This window comes from Pogoniulus pusillus, chromosome 31 (genome assembly GCF_015220805.1).
Source record: "Pogoniulus pusillus isolate bPogPus1 chromosome 31, bPogPus1.pri, whole genome shotgun sequence".
NCBI lineage: Eukaryota > Metazoa > Chordata > Aves > Piciformes > Lybiidae > Pogoniulus > Pogoniulus pusillus.
The window spans coordinates 4349212-4374443 of NC_087294.1; the positions used below are offsets into that span (position 1 = coordinate 4349212).

The window sequence follows — 25232 nt, forward strand, 5'->3', positions numbered from 1 at the left end:
AAGCTGGATCCAACTTCATCTCAGAGCGTTCATTTCTCACAAACCAACTATTCCAAACATGCTGGAAAGTAAAATAACAAATTATCTTGCTTTGTTTTGTTCTCAGTTCCCTTGCTGATAGACGTTAACTGCCATCCTCAGGTTCAGCAAACACAGTCAGCAACCTGATCAGTCTGAGTATTCTTCTCTGTTTTTCAGATGGGACATTTCTCCCTCTGCTCCTGTTCTTGCTGAGGCTTCTCCAAACGGCTCTGAGTCTTTCACTTGGATTTAAGTAAGTCTTCCCATTCAACAGTGGACTCACTCTTTTTAGGAATTGCAGGAAACAATGACTGCATTTTCAGTTGGAACTCTTTCATCTACAAAAGATGTTTAAAAATACATTCAGTTAGCTGTTAATAAGGAGCAAATAAAGTTGCATCATGAGCCCCAGGCTTATTCTATGAAATAAGCTGTGTGAGATAATGAAGAGGTAAAAAAGTGTAAAAATAAAGGAAAAATAAGACTCTCCCTCTGATTTTGTTGGTTCAGTTAACAAAGTGGGAAAAAGTGTGAAGGAACTCACACAACAATCTCCCCTTCTAAAGCACCATAGTGGGGTGCCCAGTTTGGACCATTTACCTGAATGAACAGGAACTACTATAGATACAGGTTTAAAACACTTCTCTTTGGAGGAAAAGTATCTCCATAGAACGTGCCTGCATTTTCACTGCTGTGTCCTTTTTCTATGCTTGCGATGGATTAAAGGTCAAATATGTCTGTTCAAAGATTTTACACCAAGGATTAAACGAAAAATAATGGGCAGCTCTGACAGTTTAGGTTTATCTCACCATATGGACACAGGTGACAAGACAAAGTATCACAGAATCACAGAATACATCAGGTTGGAAGAGACCTCAAAGATCATCCAGTCCAACCCTTCACCGAGCACTGAAGGATCAACACTAAACCACGTCCCTAAGTGCCAGGTACACATAGAAACAGCAACTCTACCACCCCCCTGGGCAGACCACTTTGATGTTTGATAAACCTTTCAATGAAGCAATCTTTCCTAATACCTAGTCTGTGCTAGTTTGAAGCAGGCTGAATGGTTTGGTGAGAACTAGATTACAGGCTGTGGAAAGAAAACAAAGGTGATGTCTACTTTGCTCACAGGCTTGCTGAGATGTATAGGAACAAGAAATAAAAACATTAGATGACACACTCAGCACCACTCTCACTGGGGCTGCTGGCTGAGCTGCATCTCTCTAACCTCACCCTCCATTTCAGACTAATCCACTTTGCTTCCTGGCTGAACCTCCATTCTTCCTTGGGACTGGGGTAAGGTTGAGAGGGGTAGGGGGAAGGTGCAGGGGTGGTTGAGACCCCTCCTGGGGACTCAGGTTTCTGGGAGGGGATTTGTGTTTCTGTATTACCTTTTTACCTTGCCTATTTCTGTCTATTAACTGTATATACTGTAACTATCTGCTTGTATATTGTGCCAGCTGTAAATATAAGCTTCATTCAATTTCCAGAGCTGGCTGAGTCTAGTCTGGGTGATTTCTAAAGTGGAGGGGGAGGGGGAGCAAGGAACACCCAAACTATCACTCTAATCCTGTTATTTGTCATCAAAGAGAAGAGGCTGGCCCCCTCCTTGCTACAATTTCCCTTCAGGTAGTCTTGTTCAAATTTATACATCAGTAAGAAGGAAAACAAGATTCATAATTATTATATATATATATATATATATATACATGAGACTAAGCTTTTCCTGTTGTTAGATTAAAATGTTGTGAAAGAGAAGTCTGTTATTTTTATGTTCTGTATACTGACACATCCACACAAACTGCCAAATTCATATTTACAACCATTTTATCACCAATGTCTGATTCAATAATCCTGGCAGGCCAGAAATAAAATGTAGTTTCTTTAAAGGTTTTAAAACACAATATATATTTTCAAAGGATAGGCATGGAAAAATCAAATCCATTAAACTCTCATTAGACAAAGAACAAGATGTACAGGAGAAGCTTTGGACTGCTGTTATTAAGAATCTGTGACATTCATGCAGAGAAGACAGGAGGTGATATTCAAGCACTGGATGCAATGCAGAGAGGACAGGAGGTGATACTCAAGCACTGGATGCAATGCAGAGAGGACAGGAGGTGATATTCAAGCACTGGATGCAATGCAGAGAGGACAGGAGGTGATACTCAAGCACTGGATGCAATGCAGAGAGGACAGGAGGTGATATTCAAGCACTGGATGCAATGCAGAGAGGACAGGAGGTGATACTCAAGCACTGGATGCAATGCAGAGAGGACAGGAGGTGATATTCAAGCACTGGATGCAATGCAGAGAGGACAGGAGGTGATATTCAAGCACTGGGTGCAATGCAGAGAGGACAGGAGGTGATATTCAAGCACTGGGTGCAATGCAGAGAAGACAGGAGGTGATATTCAGGCACTGGGTGCAATGCAGAGAGGACAGGAGGTGATAATCAAGCACTGGATGCAATGCAGAGAGGACAGGTGATATTCAGGCACTGGATGCAATGCAGAGAAGACAGGAGGTGACATTCAAGCACTGGATGCAATGCAGAGAAGCCAGGAGGTGATATTCAAGCACTGGATGCAATGCAGTGAGGACAGGAGGTGATATTCAAGCACTGGATGCAATGCAGGGAGGACAGGAGGTGATATTCAAGCACTGGATGCAATGCAGGGAGGACAGGAGGTGATACTCAAGCACTGGATGCAATGCAGAGAGGACAGGAGGTGATACTCAAGCACTGGATGCAATGCAGAGAGGACAGGAGGTGATACTCAAGCACTGGATGCAATGCAGGGAGGACAGGAGGTGATACTCAAGTACTCAAGGCGCAGCCTCACCACTGCTGAGTACAGAGGGACAATCACCTCCCTGGTCCTGCTGGCCACACTATTTCTAATGCAGGCCAGGATTCCATTGGTCTTCTTGGCAAGCTGGGCACACTGCTGGCTCATATTCATCTGCTTGTCCATCAGTACCCCTGGGTCTTTTTCTGCCACACAACTCCCTAATCATCCCTCCCCAAGCTTGTGGCATTGCATGGGGCTGTTGGTCACTCATGCTTCCATCTGGCTGACAGTATCATACCAGGCCCACTGCAACTTCATCAGACTCTTGTAGTGAAGATACAACTTATTCACTAGACATGTAACTGCCCCCCAGTGACCTGGGCTTACCAGTGTCCAGTCACCTTTTGCAGTGTGGTGAGAGCATCCTGTTAAGTTAGCTTTATTCTATTAATACTGCACATCTGAGGCACAAGAATTTGGACCTTGCCTTTACCTGCTTTACCTCTCAGGGGACAAACACACTTCTTGTGGAGGAAATTGCTGCAATTAGGAACCTGTGTCTTGCTTTGCCTTTTCTTTTTAGTAGACAATACCACTCAGAAGGTCTCTTCTCCCATGCCTCATCCTGGAAATCACAGTATCACAGTATTATCAGGGTTGGAAGAGACCTCACAGATCATCAAGTCCAACCCTTTACCACAGAGCTCAAGGCTAGACCATGGCACCAAGTGCCACGTCCAATCCTGCCTTCAACAGCTTGAGGCTGTGTCCTCTCGTTCTGGTGCTGGCCACCTGAGAGAAGAGAGCAACCTCCTCCTGGCCACAACCTCCCCTCAGGTAGTTGTAGACAGCAATAAGGTCACCCCTGAGCCTCCTCTTCTCCAGGCTAACCAATCCCAGCTCCCTCAGCCTCTCCTCGTAGGGCTGTGCTCGATGCCTCTCCCCAGCCTCGTCACCCTTCTCTGGACACGCTCAAGCATCTAATCTTGTCCTGTCTTTCCTCCAGATATCAGAATATACATGCTAACAGGCTCAAATCAAAAGGCATTAATTTAATGACAAAAGCTAATGTGCTATCTACTAAGTACTGCAACATATTTAAACAACTCACTGAAATTGCTGGCTTTTTATTATTGCCAGCCACACAGACACTGGGGTACTCAGTTCAGCTGCGATGTCTTCAACTAATGTGATGGTTTGGGTGTTCCCTGCCCTCCCACACTTTAGAAATCACCCAGACTAGTCTCAGCCAGCTCTGGGAATATGAATGAAGCTATTTATTTACAGCTAGCACAATGTACAAGCAGATATTTACAGTATATACAGTTATAGACAGAAATAGACAAGGGAAAAGGTAATACAGAAACACAACAGCCCTCCCAGAAACCTGAGTCCCCAGGAGGGGCTCTCAACCACCCCTGCACCTTCCTCCTGCCCCTCTCAACCTTACCCCAGTCCCAAGGAAGAGTGGAGGTTCAGCCAAGAGGTTAAGAAGCAAAGGTGAGTGGAAGGTGAGGTTTGGGAGATGCAGCTCAGTCAGAAGCCCAGCCAGAAAGTGAGACAAAATGCTGAGAGTGTTATCTAATGTTTTCATTTCTTCTTCAGCAAGACTCTGAGGGAAGCAGACATCACCCTTGTTTTCCTTTCACAGCCTATGATCTAGTTCTTCTCACCAAAACATTCTACCCTGCTTCAAACTAGCACAACTAACAGCGCATCAAACCGAGCACTCACAGCTCAATGTATTTGCCTCTTTGTGCTGGCTGCAGTATCGCAGGCCACTCTCTCAGCTGCCCCTTCTCAGCCTAGTAACACATTTCTTGATTTAACATTCCAGTATTCTCTGTTCCTGGAGGCAACTCTCTGAAGTGAATTTCACCCAAGTGAATTTTATGTTGGTTTTTTTTTATCACAGATATTGCAAAGCTCAACGCTGGGTTTTTTTCCTGCCAAATAAATCACAGTACCTGTTCCACCTCTGACTGTCAGGCTTCTTTCTCAAATGGTATCATCTACCTTCCTGCATTAAATAATCTGAAATAGCTACAGATCACTGTTATTTTCTTATCTTAACCTAATGATCCTGCCTCAGGTGGCAAAAATATAGGGACCTAAAAGCATCTTCCATTTAATAATCTCTTTTTAATGTACATCTTTGACAGAATGTCACGCAAGAATTGGGATGGCACTATTACTGAGAGCACTTAGGTGGCCCTTCACATTAAAATGAATGGAAGAGGGGCTAAAAGAATCTATTTGAAACCTAGAATGAAAGTTTTAGGAAGAAATGTTCTCTTAAATGTCTGACATTCATAATAGGCCAACCCAGATCCTAGGAATTATTAGTTTCCTATTTTAGTACTCCTATCAGGAAGAACTGCTTGCATTAGCTTCCAAGTGAAATGAGGTTAGATGCCCTGAACTGGAGTACTGACTGGCAGCAGAAAACAGCATGTACATGCCCTGTGTGTTCCTCAGCCACCTTCAATTTCACAAGGCATGAAAATGAGATGGGCTGCCCCAGATTGAAAAGCATCAAAGGGGATTGTTCTTACCACCTCTTCCCAAACCTTAAAATCATTACTGTTAGCAGTATGATTGCCCTTGTTAGCAAGATTACCGAGGTCTGCATACAGAAATAGCAAGTTATTTGTAGAGGATGGCAAATGCTGAGCCCTTACAGTGCAGGAAGAGCAAAGCAGGCACCCTGCTGGCTGAAGGTGACTCTCAGATCCTCAGTGTAAAATGTGACACTTGCTACAGGTCGCCCTGTGCCAGTTTCCACGTTGACCTCTAAAACAAGCACAGAAAATAGAGGCCTGGTTTATATTCTTAGATCTTACACTGCATTGGTAAAGGCATTAGGAATGTGTGGATTATTCAGAAGTACAGGTCTATGAAAATGGCCCTCAGAGGGTCAATTGCTGCACTGTACATCCTAACACTTAACTACCTTACACTGTGCTGTCAGAATACACTGTTCACAACCTGTTTGCTGATCCCAGTGTCCCAGGCTTGCATGAAAAAAAAGCAGCAGCAGAATTTTCCTAACCTAGAGAAATCAGGAACTCATGTTACTCCCCTAGCCCCCGTGCTTACACTTAAGCAGTGTGGAATGCTCTCTTTGAAATCAGAGGGCTGTTTACAATGCCTGAAAGTGAAGAAACACATAGGCATCCAGAAATCTACCCCTATAAATACTGTGTGATTGGGTAAAACATGTCCTGTGCTTTTCTGAAAGAAAAATAACATGAAAGTAACCTAAGTTAACTTTACAGGGAGAGGGGGAGAGGATCAGCAATGCTTAGAATAGAGCTGTCAGCTCCCAAACCATTATACATATGTAGGAGCCTCCCACGGCTACTATATATTCTGTCTCAAGTTACTAGTGAACTGCTGAGAGCTGTCAAGTCAGAAGGGCCAGGCTGTCTCCCCAATTATTAGGTCACAAGAGAAGTTAAAGCACATGAAATACTTTCCTCATGTTACTTTTCCAGTTGTGCAGCAGCCATGTTATTCACAAATGAATGCATTTCACAAGAGAGAAGGTAATTGACCTATGCCACAAAAGTATTTTACTAGCTCCACTATGACTGGTTTAATTTCTGTGCAAATGCCACTCAGCTCCCAAAAGTGGAACTGTTAACTGATATCCTGAAAGTATCCTTCTGTACATCTATCACAAAAGGAAGAAGATGTCATTGCAGTAGGAAAGCCTGAATAAAACTAAACTGCTCTGGTTAAAGGCCAAAATATTTTGGAAGGAAACAAAACAAAACAGGTGCTTAGCTAATTATGATCAATGGGAAAGTCAATTTATCACAGTATCACAGTATCACAGTATCACAGTATCACAGTATCACAGTATCAGCAAGGTTGGAAGAGACCTCACAGATCATCAAGTCCAACCCTTTACCACAGAGCTCAAGGCCAGACCATGGCACCAAGTGCCACGTCCAATCCTGCCTTGAACAGCTCCAGGGACGGCGACTCCACCACCTCCCCGGGCAGCCCATTCCAGTGTCCAATGACTCTCTCAGGGAAGAACTTTCTCCTCACCTCCAGCCTAAATTTCCCCTGGCACAGCTTGAGGCTGTGTCCTCTTGTTCTGGTGCTGGCCACCTGAGAGAAGAGAGCAACCTCCTCCTGGCCACAACCACCCCTCAGGTAGTTGTAGACAGCAATAAGGTCTCCCCTGAGCCTCCTCTTCTCCAGGCTAAACAATCCCAATTTATGTACACCAAGACAGTAATTTTATAAACCATAATCTGTAAAGGAAAGTAACTTCTTTAGGTTCAGGGATACAAAAGTATTCTTTAAAAATCTAAATATTTACAATCTTGATCTTCCTGAAATGAAGTGCCAGGAACTTAACTTTTTCTAGTATATGGTATTTCAAATCAAATGAAGTCAGGGTCTCATTCTCAGACTGGATGAGGCACTTAGTGCCATGGTCTGGTTGACTGGCTAGGGATGGGTGCTAGGTTGGACTGGATGATCTTGGAGGTCTCTTCCAACATCGTTGATTCTATGATTCTATGATTCTATGATTTCAGTGATGCTGCATCAGGTTTCAAAATAAAAGGAACTGCACAAAGGCTGGATTATCCCACCTCACTGCAAAAGGCTTTCATGCCACACAAAAAAGTGGAGTGAAACACTTCTGAAATCATGAGGAACATGCAATTTATTTCTGCAAAGTCTTCCCTTCAAATGTGGGTGCCTGGTAAAGACATGCACATGATTAGTCTATTATGATGTATTAATCATTGCTCCTCAGTCACTCTGGGCAATTTTAAAAATTAATATTTAATTAAAAATAGTTAAGTATCTACATGCATAAAGCAAGTTGGTTAATGGACCCAAACCCCCAGGATTAGTTTTCCAACTCTCTAAGTTCTTTTATGTTGTCATTTAGATTTCTGAATTGAACTACAAACATGAATTGTCTGCAAGCAGGCAGTTCTTGCAAAGGGCAACCTGAGTAATTTTTTCCCTATGTCCAGGAATTTATGATTTGTACCCTCCAAAAGTGATGTTCGTGGCTGAGAAAAGAGACAGCACAAACTCAAAACTCGTCAGTGCCATGACCGGGGTGAATGCCACACAAGAAACCCATCAGACAGGTAGGGCTGGCTGGGCAACTCCAGTCAAACAGAGCATCTTGGATCTTGGACCAGAGAAGCATAAGACAAGTGTGGCCATACCACCACACAGGAAGGTCCCGTGGGAGTAAGATGCAGCACAATTCACACCTATCAGACAAGCTTTTATTCAGAGTTCAATTGCACACATACAGTTCACAGCTGTGTGCAGCCCAGAAGTGGATCAACTCACTCGTCCTCTTACAGTGATGTGGAACTGCTCCACAGAAGCAATTTCAGACCAAAGGCTGAGGGCTGTTTCATACTTTCTGGCTTCTTAACAGGTTAATGGTAGCCAACAGCTACAAGTTTCTCCCAAGACACAGCAAAATCATTCTTCAAGACTGCTGCAGTTATGGTCTTCCCATATCCTTGAAACACTTAAACTGTTCCTACTCATAAAGCAGATGGAGCACCTTTCTAGTAGGAAAATAATGACCCTACTCCTTGGATAAACATTTTGTCTTATCAAGTATACAGTGGAATGCCTAGGAATTTTCACTTCATGGCTAAACACACTTGCAGTACCTAACACTGTATCACAGTATCAGCAAGGTTGGAAGAGACCTCACAGATCATCAAGTCCAACCCTTTACCACAGAGCTCAAGGCCAGACCATGGCACCAAGTGCCACGTCCAATCCTGCCTTCAACAGCTCCAGGGACGGCGACTCCACCACCTCCCCGGGCAGCCCATTCCAGTGTCCAATGACTCTCTCAGGGAAGAACTTTCTCCTCACCTCCAGCCTAAATCACTCCTGGTGCAGCCTGAGGCTGTGTCCTCTCGTTCTGGTGCTGGCCACCTGAGAGAAGAGAGCAACCTCCTCCTGGCCACAACCACCCCTCAGGTAGTTGTAGACAGCAATGAGGTCTCCCCTGAGCCTCCTCTTCTCCAGGCTGAACAATCCCAGCTCCCTCAGCCTCTCCTCCCCTCCTCGTATGTGTGGAGGCAAGTCTTTTCCATGCCAAACTAATTATGCAGTAAAAGCAGCACAGAAAACCCCTGTACAAACAGGAGGAGGAAGTGTTAACTTGTATAAGTATTCCCATTTCTTTCAAAGAGCTTGAATTTAAATATACATTGAGGAAAAAAAACCTTTTTTTTTTAATGGGCAGATTTTACTTATACTGAAATCTATGATCATGAAACAGCAAGGAAAAAGATGTGTTTTTATTATGCACACATAAGCATGGTAAGTAATAGGAACTTCATTCACAGGCGATGATTAAAGTACAACTCTAATCAAAAACTGTTAACAACTACAAGAAGTACAGGAAGGACTCTATGACAAAAGCAGAATGATTATTAGAGATATACTCCTTTTATAGCAACATTTGTTCATCAATGAGATTACAATGTCAGCCACAGCAATATGCCTATACTGGGCTGAGATCTATACATGTTAGTACTATTTAGAGATGCCGAAATCAGTCATTTTTCAGGACTGAGGTCTCCGTGGTCCCATTCTATTGGCTGGGTTGGAGGGCAGAAGGGCTCTGCAGCAGGACCTTGACCACCTGGACAGGTGGGCAGAGTCCAAGGGGATGGCTTCAATAGCTCCAAGTGCAGGGTGCTGCACTTTGGCCACAGCAACCCCATGCAGAGATACAGGCTGGGGTCGGAGTGGCTGGAGAGCAGCCAGACAGAGAGGGATCTGGGGGTGCTGATTGATACCCGCCTGAAGATGAGCCAGCAGTGTGCCCAGGTGGCCAAGAGAGCCAGTGGCATCCTGGCCTGCATCAGGAATGGTGTGGTCAGCAGGAGCAGGGAGGTCATTCTGCCCCTGGACTCTGCACTGGTTAGACCACCCCTTGAGTGCTGTGTTCAGTTCTGGGCCCCCCAGTTTAGGAGGGACATTGAGATGCTTGAGCGTGTCCAGAGAAGGGCAACGAGGCTGGGGAGAGGCCTTGAGCACAGCCCTACGAGGAGAGGCTGAGGGAGCTGGGGTTGGTTAGCCTGGAGAAGAGGAGGCTCAGGGGAGACCTTATTGCTGTCTACAACTACCTGAGGGGTGGTTGTGGCCAGGAGGAGGTTGCTCTCTTCTCTCAGGTGGCCAGAACCAGAACGAGAGGACACAGCCTCAGGCTGTGCCGGGGGAAATTTAGGCTGGAGGTGAGGAGAAAGTTCTTCCCTGAGAGAGTCATTGGACACTGGAATGGGCTGCCCGGGGAGGTGGTGGAGTCGCCGTCCCTGGAGCTGTTCAAGGCAGGATTGGACGTGGCACTTGGTGCCATGGTCTAGCCTTGAGCTCTGTGGTAAAGGGTTGGACTTGATGATCTATGAGGTCTCTTCCAACCTTGCTGATACTGTGATACTGCAAATAAATCCATCCTTAGAGCAAATGCTGCTTGTGTATTTATGCTGTACCTATGACTAAAGTCTTACAAAAGTTTATCAAATATCTCTCAAAGTTTGGGGGTGTGGTGTTAATATGTTTATGCTTAAAATTATGATTTGGAAGTTAGATTTCATCTAAAGAAAATCAGCCTGCCTAGGACATGTCCTTACCAATTAACCCATGGCAAGCACATATTCTCTGTATTGCTTTTAATTGTTTTAGATGCCTCTCTACAGCTGTGCAATTGTTTTAGACTGCTAATGTTTTAAAGGTTAAGATCAATGAAAATGGGGATATTTCATTAGGAGACACCATAAAGATGATTAACTAATATTTTATAACTCTATTAGTCACAAATTGCTACAGAATTCTTCCCACTATTTTCCCAGGTTCACACAGAACAGATGTGGAAGCAACAATCAGAATCTCAGAAACATACATATGAATCACACTGGCCCTTTTCCCATGGGACAAAGAAAGCTTTTATCTCTGAGGAAATAAAATCTAATTTATTGAGGGTGTGAAGAGCAAAAGGGCTTTTAAAGCATAATTTATCTTGTTTGTTAATTACTTTGTGCTTCGTTCTACAAGGGCTGAGGGTATTGCTCTGCTTTAAAAAGAAGGCTCACAACCACTGACATTTTGAGACAGAAAAGAAAAGGACATAGGGATGCTTTAATATCTGTCAAGTGTGCTACAGCTGTGAGCTTAATTTAAAACAAAAACCTGCCTATTGGAAACAGAGGTTTACAACTCAGCTCCTACAAAAACTCTGCCAACTGACATTTTGTCAAGCAACAAAAATGTGTGATGGATCATAGTACTTGTAGAATAAAAAAAAATGTACATAAGAAAAGCTTAATTTTTGGAAACTTCCATGAAAATGCTTGTTTGAATCAGCTGCAACAACTGTGGGTTAAGAGACTTTAAATGTTTTTACTTTTAAAACCACCACTAGTTCTTCAGTTGAAAACTTAACTCTACATTGAGCATTTTATACAGAGAATCATAGAATCAACCAGGTTGGAAGAGACCTCCAGGATCATCCAGGCCAACCTAGCACCCAGCCCTAGCCAGTCAACCAGACCATGGCACTAAGTGCCTCATCCAGGCTATTATGGAACACCTCCAGGGACGGTGCCTCCACCACCTCCCTGGGCAGCCCAGTCCAATGCCAATCACTCTCTCTGACAACAACTTCCTCCTAACATCCAGCCTAGAACTCCCCCAGCACAACTTGAGACTGTGTCCCCTTGTTCTGTTGCTGGGTGCCTGGGAGAAGAGACCAAGCCCCACCTGGCTACAACCTCCCTTCAGGTAGACAGCAATGAGGTCCCCCCTGAGCCTCCTCTTCTCCAGGCTAAACACCCCCAGCTCCCTCAGCCTCTCCTCATAGGCTTTGTGTTCCAGGCCCCTTACCAGCTTTGTTGCCCTTCTCTGGACACCTTCCAGCACCTCAACATCTCTCTTGAATTGAGGAGCCCAGAACTGGACACAGCACTCAAGGTGTGGCCTGACCAGTGCTGAGTACAGAGGCAGAATAACCTCCCTTGTCCTACTGGCCACACTGCTCCTGATGCAGGCCAGGATGCCATTGGCTCTCTTGGCCACCTGGGCACACTGCTGGCTCATCTTCAGCTACTCTCTATCAGTACGCCCAGGTCCCTTTCCGGATTGGCCAAAGCTGTTATTTTCTGAAATATTTACTTCATTATCTCTGTGTTTTGCATGAGAAAATAACCAGTCTACTGAACCAGGAGTCAGCAGCTACAGGATTCTGATGTTAGAAGCTCAAAACTCTAAGATAGAATCATAGAATCACTGAATCAGTCAGGGTTGGAAGGGACCACAAGGATCATCTAGTTCCAACCCCCCTGCCATAGGCAGGTACACCCTACCCTAGAGCAGGCTGGCCAGAGCCTCATCCAGCCTGAACTTAAATGCCACAGAAGAAGACAATGCTGTGACGTGGAAGTTGTTCAGTCTCAAATGTACTTGTTTAAAAGATGGTGCAATTTTTTCTCAAGACAGATGTCAATTATTAAGCTTGTGTTCAACATTTAAACTTCTACTTTGTGAAGAAGGCTATGGATGTGTCCACATGAGTCCTTGCCTCAGATGAGGAGTGCCTTCTGGAAGCCTATCTCCTGGTTGTCTCCCAGACATGTGTTTGTGTACTGCTGAAGTCTCAAAATGTATAAACTAGATTGATTTAGGGTGACACACAACTGGAAAAGCATTCTAGAAGCACGCATAACATACTCCCAACTGCAAAGAGGCATTCAAGCCATGGGGCAACCATGGCATGGGGGTAGATGTCAGGGCCTCAGCATCCAGCTGCTTCAGTGCCCCACTGTTGCTGGTTGATGATACTTGCTAAGATATAGAGAGATCATAAAAGATGGACTGACTTAAAATATCTTCCCACATGATTTCTGGAAGCAAGTTTTGAAAGTCTGACTATGAATGACAGATGGTTATTTTCTCCAAGAGGTACAATATAAAACTACATAATCACCATCCCTTAGGTTCTGAAAACAAGGATTTATCTTTTACATTATTGGCAAACAGAACTTAAACCATTATCAAACAAAGTTCTCACTGATCCATTTCTTCTCTGCTCAGGAGGAAGAATCAACTGAAATCTAGTAGAGCTGATTCCCTACCAGTCTGTCCTCAGATTACAACAATGACAAGTGCAGTCAGGGGGTGTTAACAACCCAGCCTGAGACAGGAACAGTGTGGCCAGTAGGACAAGGGAGGTTATTCTTCCCCTGTACTCAGCATTGGTCAGACCTTGAGTGCTGTGTCCAGTTCTGGGCCCCTCAATTCAAGAAAGATGTTGAGGTGCTGGAACATGTCCAGAGAAGGGCAACAAAGCTGGTGAGGGGCCTGGAGCACAAACCCTATAAGCAGAGGCTGAGGGAGCTGGGGGTGTGCAGCCTGGAGGAGGCTCAGGGGTGATCTTATTACTGTCTACAACTGCCTGAAGGGACATTGTAGCCAGGTGGGGGGTGGCCTCTTCTGCCAGGCAACCAGCAACAGGAACAAGGGGACACAGTCTCAAGTTGTGCTGGGGTAGGTATAGGCTGGATTTTAGGAGGAAGTTCTTCCCAGAGAGAGTGATTGGCATTGGAATGGGCTGCCCAGGGAGGTGGTGGAGGCACCGTCCCTGGAGGTGTTCCATAATAGCCTGGATGAGGCACTTAGTGCCATGGTCTGGTTGACTGGCTAGGGCTGGGTGCTAGGTTGGACTGGATGATCTTGGAGGTCTCTTCCAACCTGGTTGATTCTATGATTCTATGATCATAACATCTTATACATCCCTTACCAAGACATCAAGATCACTCCTGAGTTTTCTCACTGGCATAAAATCTATTAGATTGTAAAGCTACAGAGAACCACCTGTAACAATACACCGTTGAAGAGCTGGGCGTAGGCATTGCCACAGCACTCTTCTAAGAACCATTAAATACAAATCCAGTATTACCAAAGTGTCTGGAAGAAATCGTAGCTACAACTTGCTTCTACAGCAAATGCAGGCTGTCTCAGAAGGTGTGAGAATGAGGCATCCCTGAACTGTGGCTTCATTTTCCTCCCATGACACAAACCGCTGAGCAATCACAGCACTGCTTCGGAATGATGGGCACTGATTAATTACAGCAACGATAGCTCAGCAAGAAAATATTGTGCCAGTTTGCTCTTGTCACTTCATCTCTGACTTTGTAAGTGATGACAAGATAACTCAAACAGTCATCAGGCTTAAAGTAATACATATTTTTACCAATCGCTCACTGTTCTGACAGTAATTTATGCTCACAGAAAACACATTTCCCCGCCCGCCCCGAACATTAAAAATCGCAGCATTTTGGCAACGATTCCAAGTGAAACCACTCTTCTGGGTTCCAACCAACGGCAACACGACTGGCCGCCGCTGCGCTGCTGGAAGCCCGAGTCGCTAACGAGACACTTAGAACACGCTCGCTCCGTCAGCGGCAAAGCCAAAGCTCCTCCCGCCGGGCGCGCCGTGCTGCTGCTTCCACCGCGCCAGCAGGCGGCGCTGCCGGGCAGCAGAGACGCCCCCGGGCAGCAGAGACGCCCCCGCCCAGCGCTGCCTCCGCGGTGGCGCAGGGTAAAGAGCTCCGCAGCGCTGGGCACCGGCGGAGAACAGGGAGACTCCTTTTATTCCCTAAATCCCCATAAATCGAAGCATCACCTTGGTCGTTCACTTCCACCCTTCCAGATGTGGGGGAGACGCCCCCCTCCTGCATCCGTGAGATCACTCAGAATGGGTCGCTACGGCCGGTACGCCGACCCCGGGGGTAGGGGGGTTCGGCCACGCCAGCCGGGTGCCCGCCGCCTCAAACCGGTGCACAGCTAACGCCAGCTGAGTCCAAAGCACAAAGGGCACTGAGCACACCTCTCGCTGTACTTCACATCCACCGAGGAGCCCTGCTCTCCCGCTCCTTAAGGAAAGCCAGCCCAAGTACCTAGAGCGCAGCAGCTTAAGACACGTCCACGGGCTGGCCAGCCAGGAGGGGAACCGCTCAACAGCTGTTTCACAGTCTCTCTCTGACTCCTTTTGTGGTGATTCCTGCCAAGTCATCACGCCCCATTTTCCTCTCTGGTTTCTTGCATTTTACTCTTGATGTGAGGCACTAAACGACACTTGGCAACTCAGTCTCGCTTGACTCAGAACTGCCCTGCAAACTCTCCAAGCGAAGGCCAGTGTTCACTAAGATCCCACCCAGAGAGAATTACACGGAGAAAGCTGGCAGTGGTATGAGAAAGCACTGATGTACTTCTCACATGTGACAGAAGCGATTTTCTTGTTTGGTGAATCAAACATCTGCAGCTTTTACAATCAGAATTTTATTGCTCTTGACATTTTAATAGCAAGGGAAACAATTTAACATCAAGAGACTCTATTAGTTGTCAGTATTACCAGTAGCTCTGAAACTTAGGAAGCTGCTGCCCAGCAGGGCTGGATCACCAATTAGGTGCCTCTTGTTACTGTTAGAGGCAGTAAGCTGAGCGATTCATGGTGATCAGACGTGGTACTGAGGGATTTGGTTTAGTCAAGGACTTGTCAGTGTGAAACTAATGATTGGACTCAATGATCTTGAAGGTCGTTTCCAATCTACAACAAAATCCCGCTTGGTGGATGTGGGGAGGCCTGTGGATGTGCTCTATCTGGACTTCAGCAAGTGAACATGAGCCAGCAGTGTGCCCAGGTGGCCAAGAGAGCCAGTGGCATCCTGGCCTGCATCAGGAATGGTGTGGGCAGCAGGAGCAGGGAGGTCATTCTGCCCCTGTACTCTGCACTGGTTAGACCACACCTTGAGTCCTGTGTTCAGTTCTGGGCCCCCCAGTTTAGGAGGGACATTGAGATGCTTGAGCGTGTCCAGAGAAGGGCAACGAGGCTGGGGAGAGGCCTTGAGCACAGCCCTACGAGGAGAGGCTGAGGGAGCTGGGATTGGTTAGCCTGGAGAAGAGGAGGCTCAGGGGAGACCTTATTGCTGTCTACAACTACCTGAGGGGAGGTTGTGGCCAGGAGGAGGTTGCTCTCTTCTCTCAGGTGGCCAGCACCAGAACAAGAGGACACAGCCTCAGGCTGCACCAGGGGAGATTTAGGCTGGAGGTGAGGAGAAAGTTCTTCACTGAGAGAGTCATTGGACACTGGAATGGGCTGCCTGGGGAGGTGGTGGAGTCACCGTCCCTGGAGCTGTTCAAGGCAGGACTGGACGTGGCACTTGGTGCCATGGTCTAGCCTTGAGCTCTGTGGTAAAGGGTTGGACTTGATGATCTATGAGGTCTCTTCCAACCCTGATGATACTGTGATACTGTGATACTGTGATTCCATGAGGACACAGGGCAGAACATCCCTGTCCAGCTTTTAAACCCTTAGTTAGGAAGTTCACACAGATTTCTGGCATGAAGAGTCAAGTCTCTCCTCAGGTCGTGCATAGTATAGCACTTTCAGAGACTAAAGTCTGCCTTAAGTCTTTGAGAGCCTTAAGCTTTCAAACCTCAGTAGCTGATGCCGAGTTTAAAATTGTAGCTTGAACTTCTCCAAGTGTTAGAAATCTCCATGTACTACAGAGCCACTGAACTCAAGAATGCTCAGCCACGCTGAAGACTCAAGACATTTTATTCAAGTAAATCTGTAAGAGCCTCTCTTGAAAATGTTTAACTGCAATTAAAATGTTCATTTGAAAATGTTGAGCTTAGTGTAAAATCTGCAATGTCTTCCACAGTCTGAACAGTTTCATGTGGAAAGAAACTTTGTTTCACTCAGTGATAAATTCAGTAAATAGTTCCCCACAAATATGTTTGTGCTTATTTAATATCTATTAGATGCAACACATGCATCTGTTTTTTAAAGTCAATCTTTTAACCAACTGATTGTTAATCTATTATCTCTGTTTATATGAAAGCAATCAGGAATTTTCTGAAGTATGTTCCCCTGAAATAATGACTACAATAAATGGACCCTTCTTAAAATGTGTATATGTTTAAACAGTCCAGACCTAATAATGTGCTAGTCAGCTTATAACCCTTATCTAACCTCAGCTGTTCAGAAAAGTGACATTTAAGCACAAAAGTACTGCCTTTCAACAGTCAGTCCCAAGTGTTATGTTAAAGCAGCATACAAAAAGTGTCAACAACCAAAAATCAAAGATGACTTATTCTAGAAACATATTTTTAATGCTAGCCAACTTCTCTTTGGTCAGAGTATATATATATATATATAAAATGTATTTCTGCTTTTGCACCTCCAGCAATTTAGAACATACACACAGATATATGCATATATTTGATTTTAACAGCCTTACAGTAAAATAAGAAAAAGAAAAGTGTGACAGCAAATTTACAAATCACTGATTTCTGCATCTGCAGTAATGAGTAGCACTACTGTACCTTTCTGCAGTGGCAACTGAGTCTCAAGTAAATGCAATGAATATGGCAGTGGAGAAGAGAGAGAGCTGTGCAAAATCATATGCTGACATAGTCTCCTGATAGAAATCTGTTTCCTCCAGTGCCTGCAGTTCTCACCCTGCACTGTGGTGAAATGTAAGCACTCCACAACAGAAATCAACAGTTACTTGGAAGAGCCTCTTGCAAGCAGCTTCCCCCACCTCCTTTTAACACTGACACAACCCCAAATATAATAAGGTGCAGCTTTCTGACTAGGAACACTCAATGAGTCTCTAAAATGCCCTGCAGTGTGCTCTGTGCTTCTGACACAGGAGCCACTGCTGTCAAGTAGCCAGAAGCTGCCGTCAGACTCTGACATATCCTGAGGCCTGACCATCTCAAGCTTATGTGGATGTTTTCTGTCAGGCAATCTCAAGGGAAGCAGCCCTACAGGGAAACTAGGCAAGTGTAGGTCCAAGCCAGTACTTGGAAGAAAGTAAACATTAAGCTTACTGAGAAACAGTTAACATAAATTGCACTCTAGAGTCAGTTTCTGATGTCCGTCAGCAGGACCAGAAGTACTCTCTCAGAACACAAATAAGAATTGACAGCATACTGTGAAATGAATCCTTTTGGCTGATGACATAATTGACAGTAAACTGAGTGGACTGTTGTAGCTCAGCCTGTAGAAAATAGAAACTGATATTCCCACTTCACTTCCCTCTTCTCTGCCCTTCCACTGCAGCCTCTGAAGGAGGAGTTGAGGTTAAACAAAATCTGTTGTAGCTGGTTGCCATGTCCTGCTATACTTTTTTGGTGTTCTGCCTTTTTTTTACTGGATCCTATTGACAATCAACAGTGAAAACTAAGGAATGTGAAGGGCACTGTGAAGGGCTGTACTTGGGACCCAAACTGTGACCTACAGGATACATCAGCAGATTAGATGTGAGAACTTGAGTAGGATACTATTGAGAATAGTACTGGGATGAAGTAGTGTCTTCTTTCTATTCCTTTGAGGAGATGCTTTGCTGAACGTAAAAATAATGTGTCATGGAAAAAGAAGTCTGTTCATTCCCGAGCCCAAAGAGGATGCAGACAGTTCTGCCAAATTTGTAGCTTCAGGGGACTCTTCAGTCACAGCTCATTACTAGAGGCAAACACTCAACACTGGAACATAAGCAATTTACTAAAGATAGGCTTAGCCTCTTGGGAGATACAGATGGTTTCTGACTTTCTCTGCCTTGACGTGGCATGTCATCGTGGACCACCATTCCACTGCACATGAAACCAAACCTTCTGCCCCCTTACCCCTTCCAGAATTGCACCAGAAAGCAAGCTGTTTCCTCTGAGTTTTTCTTACATCCCCAGTGTCCTACTGCAAAAAAATGGAACTTGGACAAATAAACAGATTGTTCTAAAGACAGGATTCACACTTTAATTCAATAAGCAAAGGATATACAAACTCTGCAGCTACTATTTTAGTCTTTAAATTGGAACACTGGCTCTTTTGTGAAGAATCTGAAACATCTGTTCAAATAAACATAAGCAGGGCAAAACTATTTCTCCTCCCACAACATCCTGTGCTCTTTTGCAGAGGTAGGAAGGCCCTTCCCTGTGCATACAATCTGGTTAGTTACTCTACACATAGAAATACCATACCAAGATGCATTACCCAAAGCAAAATAGGGTATTTTGAGGGGATCATACTTGCTACTCACACTGTGCACACCCAGAGCCTTCCAGATGGTAAAACTGAGCAATCCAACTCCACACCATGCGTAGAGTGAGCCCCATCCCAGAGCTCTTAAGGCCAATGATGAACCACTCTCTGGTAATGCAGCTGTGGCAGTAATTCCCTAGAACCAAAAATAACGTGATCAATAAAAAGTTAACAGTAACTGGGAAAAAAATTAACTAGGTTATCTTAGTGATTCAGAATTTTTCCTGACTTACCAGCTGTACTAGTGTGGCCACAGAGGCTGTTATGGCTGCCAGCATACCCCCAGAGCCAAGGAAGGAAGTGCATGAGCTGCTTTCCCATTGGAAGCAGCTTTCGTGGTTGCCAGTACCACCTGAAGGTAGCTTTTATTACCCAGGAATGCTTAAATCAACTGTTTTGTTGGGCACAAGAATTTGATATTCAGTTATCCCAACGAGTCAGAACACAAAACTGAATGAAAACCAGTTACAGGCCCTTATGTCAGTGATGTCAGGACATAATCACTGATTTTGGTACTTTTTCTTGGGGTAGGTGCAGGGCAACCACTGGCTTCTATCTGCACTCCTCAGCTTGACACTGAGAGGGTAAGAGTGACTGAGAGACTAGTTTAAAGGGGGCTGCAACTCTAAAGGAGCTCTGAAAACTATTTAGGAAAATCTTGTAAAGTGTAAACAACACCACCAAACCCCTGCAGAGTTCACCAAGTAGGAGCACAGAAAATGCTCTGCAGCTTCCAAGCTTCTCGTTTTTGTCAGAAACAAGAGGAGGTGGTTTAACTGCTTGTTAAGATACTGCTACATGAGAGTCTGCCTCAAGACATGTCCTGAAAACACAAAACACTGTCACTTGGAAAAGTCACCTCAGGCCAAGAGCACAGCCTAAGCCATGATAAGGTCCTTTCCACAATGACACCTTCTCTGTCACAGCACATAAATGCATGCTGCAGCTACCAAAGGCATAAGCCACATGCTGACTGATACCAATCAATCTGCACATGATCATCATTAGCCAGCTGGTCTCTTCTCACAACATCCACTTTAAGTATTTGGTATAGGACAGTTTCAGCCTATGTAGCCCCTAACAGCAGTAGAACAGACTCCAATCAGCCTCAAACCAGCACATCTTTCATCAGGAACGCTGGCTGATGTCTGCTTAAAGCACCTGTCAATTTATGGCTTCACACTGACATGGATAAAAATACTATTTAGACACTGAACATCTAAGAAGGTAATCATCTGCAGTTACTCATAGTTAACACTTTTATTGTTTGCCATGTGGTAGTAAAAAATACTTGTAGTAAATAACCACTTGTTTAAGTAAGAACAGTACTGCAAAACCTTTTACCTGGGTACCTCAGAGAGCCTCTACACACACTTAAGCCATTCTCAAAGTCTAGCCTTCCCTTTTGAAATTGTTCACCCAGAAGTACCTTGGCAAACAAGCATCCTTCTACACTCTGCAGTATTGAATTTGAGGGGCTCAGGAACCACAGGATTTTGCTAGCAAACTGTTGTAATCCATTTTCACAGATAGTAGCAGATAGAGGTTTTCAGCAAAAATCAAAATGCTGTGTATGACTTGCTGCCATTTCCAGCAGATATGTTCTTGGATGTCAATGTATTGTCACTCTTGATAAAGTTCATGCTGGTAACAGGACAGCTCAGACAGCCAAGAATACATGTGAGCTGGAAAAAATGCAATGCCCGGGAGAAAAGGAAGCTTGTTTTAAAAGGAAGGATGATTAAAAAGAAAAGAGAGAGAAAATTTCTTTACTGCAATATATTTCTATAGCTTGTGAAATAACTTCTCACAGAATATGCTATTATGTCTATTTCAACAAAGAAACATTGCTGCTGAAAAGGCAATGGATAAGCTATGCCACAGCAGCCTATGAAGGAAAACAGGATGGCAAGGCATGTCTGTCACACTCTGCCAAGAGGAGACTGTGAATGATGAGCCCCTGACAGAAATTGCTATTGAATATTTTTTACCTCAATATAGAATGGTGAATGTGAATTGCTATTGAATTAATGTTTCAGTAATAAATACCACTGTTCACAGCTCCCAGAAACCATCTGTAATATATATTGTATTTTAAGGGCATGGTGGAGGCTAGACTGATCATGTTTAAGACTAGACTGTCCATTTTTGACATTTTCAGCAGTAAAGGACACCAGTGAGGAAAATAAGTGTTCTTCAATTAAATACACTGTACTTCCCATTAATATACCACCATGGTATCATTTCTAGCTTTTGTTTTGCCATTTTTTAATTCAAAATGCTCAAGTGGATCCTGTTAGCAAATGCTTGAGATCAGATTATCTTTGGCCATCAGATCTCATAGTACCAAGCCACTACTCACTCTCAACAGTTCCCTTATATGGTGGGAGGGAAGCGGAGAGCTGACACTTTTTCCTCACATATTCCACATTTTATGGGCTTTCTATGTCCTCAGGCCCACCCTTACTGCACTTAACCTCTTTTCCTGATTCACTGTAGCACTGTGAGATTGCATATGGAACCAGGTTTGTAGCAGCAGTATGATTCCAGCAAACAATATAAACTACATATTTCAGCTAATCTCAAATAGAAATACCAACACTGAAACGAATTTCCAAACTAATCCTGCCCCTACTGACTTCAGTTAAGCCTAGTGCCCTTACCATCAACTTTGTACAGCCAAACTCCACATGTATCAACATTTCTGTAAAGCATTTAATCCAGTTTTATTTCCTATGTATCACAGATGGAAAGTAGTTTAAAAGGAACAAACCTTACTGAACCAGACTGGGTTCTTCTTTTTGGCCATGGCAAGTGTGGTGCCAAAACCTGCTATCATTCCTGCTGTAGCAACAGTACCTAGAAAAATTCCACCTGCCAAGAAAAGTTTAATACATTTAATAAATAAAAAATACAGTTTTGTTTTTAGTGGGGACAGTAAAACAAACAAGCCACAAAACCAAACCTGTTTTGAAATAAAACCTGAACAAAAATAAGATATCAGCACACGCTGAAGGGAAAGGCACAGATGTCTAAACTCTTTGCATTAAGTCAGTATGTCAGGAAAGCAAGAAAGAGTATTTTGAAACAGGGCACTTTTAAAATGAAAGGTAAGTGTATGTATTTTCAAAAACCACACAAAAAATAATTCAAATCCGAGGACATCATTTCACAACAAATTTCTCTCTCACTCCAAAGCCAGGCTCCTAAATTACCTTGTTTTATGCCTATGCCTCACCCTTCCACAAAAGGAAGATTATTTTTGATGCATTAGTTGTTATTTCAAATGGTATTCTGAAATTCCACCAGTATCTCTGAAGACTATTCCATAAGCAATGTTTGTTCTTCAGCTTTTTTCCTTCTATGCTCTAAGCCTCTGTTAAAAATATATAAATAAATATCACAAGCAGAAAGCTTTCCCAAGGTAAAGAAAGCATTCCTAGCTTTTCATTTTCATTCATCATTGGCCACAACAACCCCATGCAGAGATACAGGCTGGGGTCGGAGTGGCTGGAGAGCAGCCAAACAGAAAGGGATCTGGGGGTGCTGATTGATACCTGCCTGAACATGAGCCAGCAGTGTGCCCAGGTGGCCAAGAGAGCCAGTGGCATCCTGGCCTGCATCAGGAATGGTGTGGCCAGCAGGAGCAGGGAGGTCATTCTGCCCCTGTACTCTGCACTGGTTAGACCACACCTTGAGTACTGTGTTCAGTTCTGGGCCCTCAGTTTAGGAGGGACATTGAGATGCTTGAGCGTGTCCAGAGAAGGGCGATGAGGCTGGGGAGAGGCCTTGAGCACAGCCCTACGAGGAGAGGCTGAGGGAGCTGGGATTGGTTAGCCTGGAGAAGAGGAGGCTCAGGGGAGACCTTATTGCTGTCTGCAACTACCTGAGGGGTGGTTGTGGCCAGGAGGAGGTTGCTCTCTTCTCTCAGGTGGCCAGCACCAGAACGAGAGGACACAGCCTCAGGCTGCGCCAGGGGAAATTTAGGCTGGAGGTGAGGAGAAAGTTCTTCCCTGAGAGAGTCATTGGACACTGGAATGGGCTGCCTGGGGAGGTGGTGGAGTCGCCGTCCCTGGAGCTGTTCAAGGCAGGACTGGACGTGGCACTTGGTGCCATGGTCTAGCCTTGAGCTCTGTGGTAAAGGGTTGGACTTGATGATCTATGAGGTCTCTTCCAACCCTGATGATACTGTGTGTGTGATACTGTGATTTCTTTCAGAATGTTTCCGAAGTTACTTGGGGACTCTTGATCTCTTCTAGTTCTTGAGTCAGAGCCAGATGTAACTCTACCTGCCCGCTTTTAAGAAGCTTTTGTTACAAAGACTGCATGAAAATCATTCAATTGTTTTAAAATTTCAAGGGGTTATGAGTTCTTCCTTTGCAACTATTAACACTCATCCTGTTTTCCCTTTCCTAATACTAGTTATGCAATTAAAAACCCTCGCCTGAACAGCTAGTAAGGAGCAAAACATGTTTAAGTTCAAGCTTTCCAAAAATTAATCATTCTATCATTGTGATGGAGAAGTTTGCTGTCAATGAAAACTATGAAGTACTGCTGTCTGGGAGCAGAAAGACCTCACACGCTGTCCAAACTGCACACTCATGCATTTTACATCTCAAGATCTGCTACTCAACCTTCTCCCTATTGCAGAAACAACAGCTAGTCTTAATTAAATTAACTTCTGGAAGAGAAGTACGGTGCACGGCCTCCTTCAAAGGGGCACTAACGTATTGCTAAGGGTCACCAACGTGTGTGGCAACAGAGAATAGTGGCGCTACATCAGCATGCGCACAGAAGCATGAGTCCCCTGTCTTCGCCGGGGGACGCATCCACCTGCCCCCGCTCTGCATGCCTGCCCCCGCGACTTCCCAGCCCAGGGAGCAGCCGGGCGGCTCAACGGGAGGAGCTGCGGCCTCCGCTCCGCCAGGGGGCACTCAAAGCCTGCGCACATGCAGCGAGCGGCAGACTGTGGCCGAGATTGGTTCCGGCGCAGCCAGGTGCACGCCAGCTGCCGCTGCCGCCTCTGACTGCGGAGACGCTTAGCTGTACTGCGAGGCCAGGTTATCCCCTCGCCTCAGCTTCCCTGACTGGGGTCCAGCCCGGGAGAGCTGCTGCTTTTGCTGCTGAAACTGTAAGGAATCCGCAGCGCTACCTGTAACCCTTACGAGCCACCTCCTACCGGCTCCTACCCTCGTGGGGCGCCCCGGTGGGGTTGGGCTGGACGCCTGGCCCGCCGCCGCTCCCAACCCCGCAAGCCTGAGCTCCCTCAATACCGCGCAGCACAGCGCGGCGAGGGAGGCAGGCAGGCAGCTCCCCTTGGTGGCTGCTACCCTTGTTGCGCAGCGAACACCCCTGATCCCTCCCGCAGCGCCGGGACAGCCCGCGCCGTGCCTTACTCCGCCGTGTTCTGACCCCTTGCCGGGGCCGGAAGGGGAGGAATAAAGAAGGGCGGAATTGTAGCGGCTTCCTCACTGCACCCGGAGGCCACGGACAAGGCCATCTCCAAATGCTTTTGCTCCTCCTTGGCACAGGAGAGCAGGGCGAAGCCTCAGGCTACGACACAGAGAGCCCCTTCCTCCTGGGCACCGTCTCTGCGGCACGGCTAGCCGAAAAAGTGGGGCGGCCACGGGGTTCCCGCAGTTGCTGCGGATCTCTGATCCGTGCAGCAACGGAGGGAAGAGAAGGGACGAGGTCTTTCTGCACCTTTGATGAGGAAGATCTTGTCCTGGGAGTCTGCAGGGGTCCCGCCCTCCCGGGGCAGGGACAGTCCCCGTCCGGGGTCCAGCGAAGTCGCTGCCGCTACAGCCTCTGGGGCGATCCCGTCCGCAGCCACCCCCATGGCCCACTGCACGGTAGGAGGAGGCGAAGGTGGCTGTGGGCCGCAACCCGGAAGGAAAGGGAGCTGGTGCGGGACACGCAGGCACCCTTCCTCCTCCCCCTCCTCAGTTAGGCAGGGAGAATCCAGCAGCCCGAGCGGCTCGGCCGGCCGCCCTCGCTCGCTCTGCTGCGAAGCCGTAGTAGACGCCGGCAGAGAGGGCAGCGGGAGCGGGCGCTGCGGCATGCTTTCCTGAGGCGTGGTTTAGCGGTGGCTGAAGCTGCCGCGGTTCGTCTGTGGGGCCGAGCCGTCGCTGCGGGCACTTGGCGCCGAAGGCAGCTTGCGCCGCGGTAGCCCGAGGCCGGGCTGCGGGCGTGCCCCTGTACAGCGCGGCCAGCAGCACTGGAGGGCTTCCTCAGCGGCTCTTCGCCTGCCACTGCCGCCTGCCCCCTCGGCAGCCGCCTGTTCTTGGAGGCGC

At 45.9% G+C, this 25232-nt stretch overlaps 1 protein-coding gene across 2 annotated transcripts; it reads right to left on the reverse strand.

The window, feature by feature from the left end:
* TMEM242 (transmembrane protein 242) lies at positions 1 to 25232 on the reverse strand. Of its 2 annotated transcripts, XM_064169361.1 has the most exons (4): positions 24643 to 25225; positions 21713 to 21813; positions 18938 to 19075; positions 1 to 359 (listed from the first exon to the last, which is right to left on the reverse strand). In XM_064169361.1, exons 1-4 carry the CDS (start codon positions 24998 to 25000, stop codon positions 261 to 263), a joined length of 696 nt encoding a protein of 231 aa, XP_064025431.1. In that variant the 5' UTR covers positions 25001 to 25225; the 3' UTR covers positions 1 to 260. The 2 variants fall into 2 exon arrangements, with proteins under 2 accessions (XP_064025431.1, XP_064025430.1); XM_064169360.1 differs by lacking the exon at positions 1 to 359 and having other exon boundaries at positions 18627 to 19075; positions 24643 to 25232.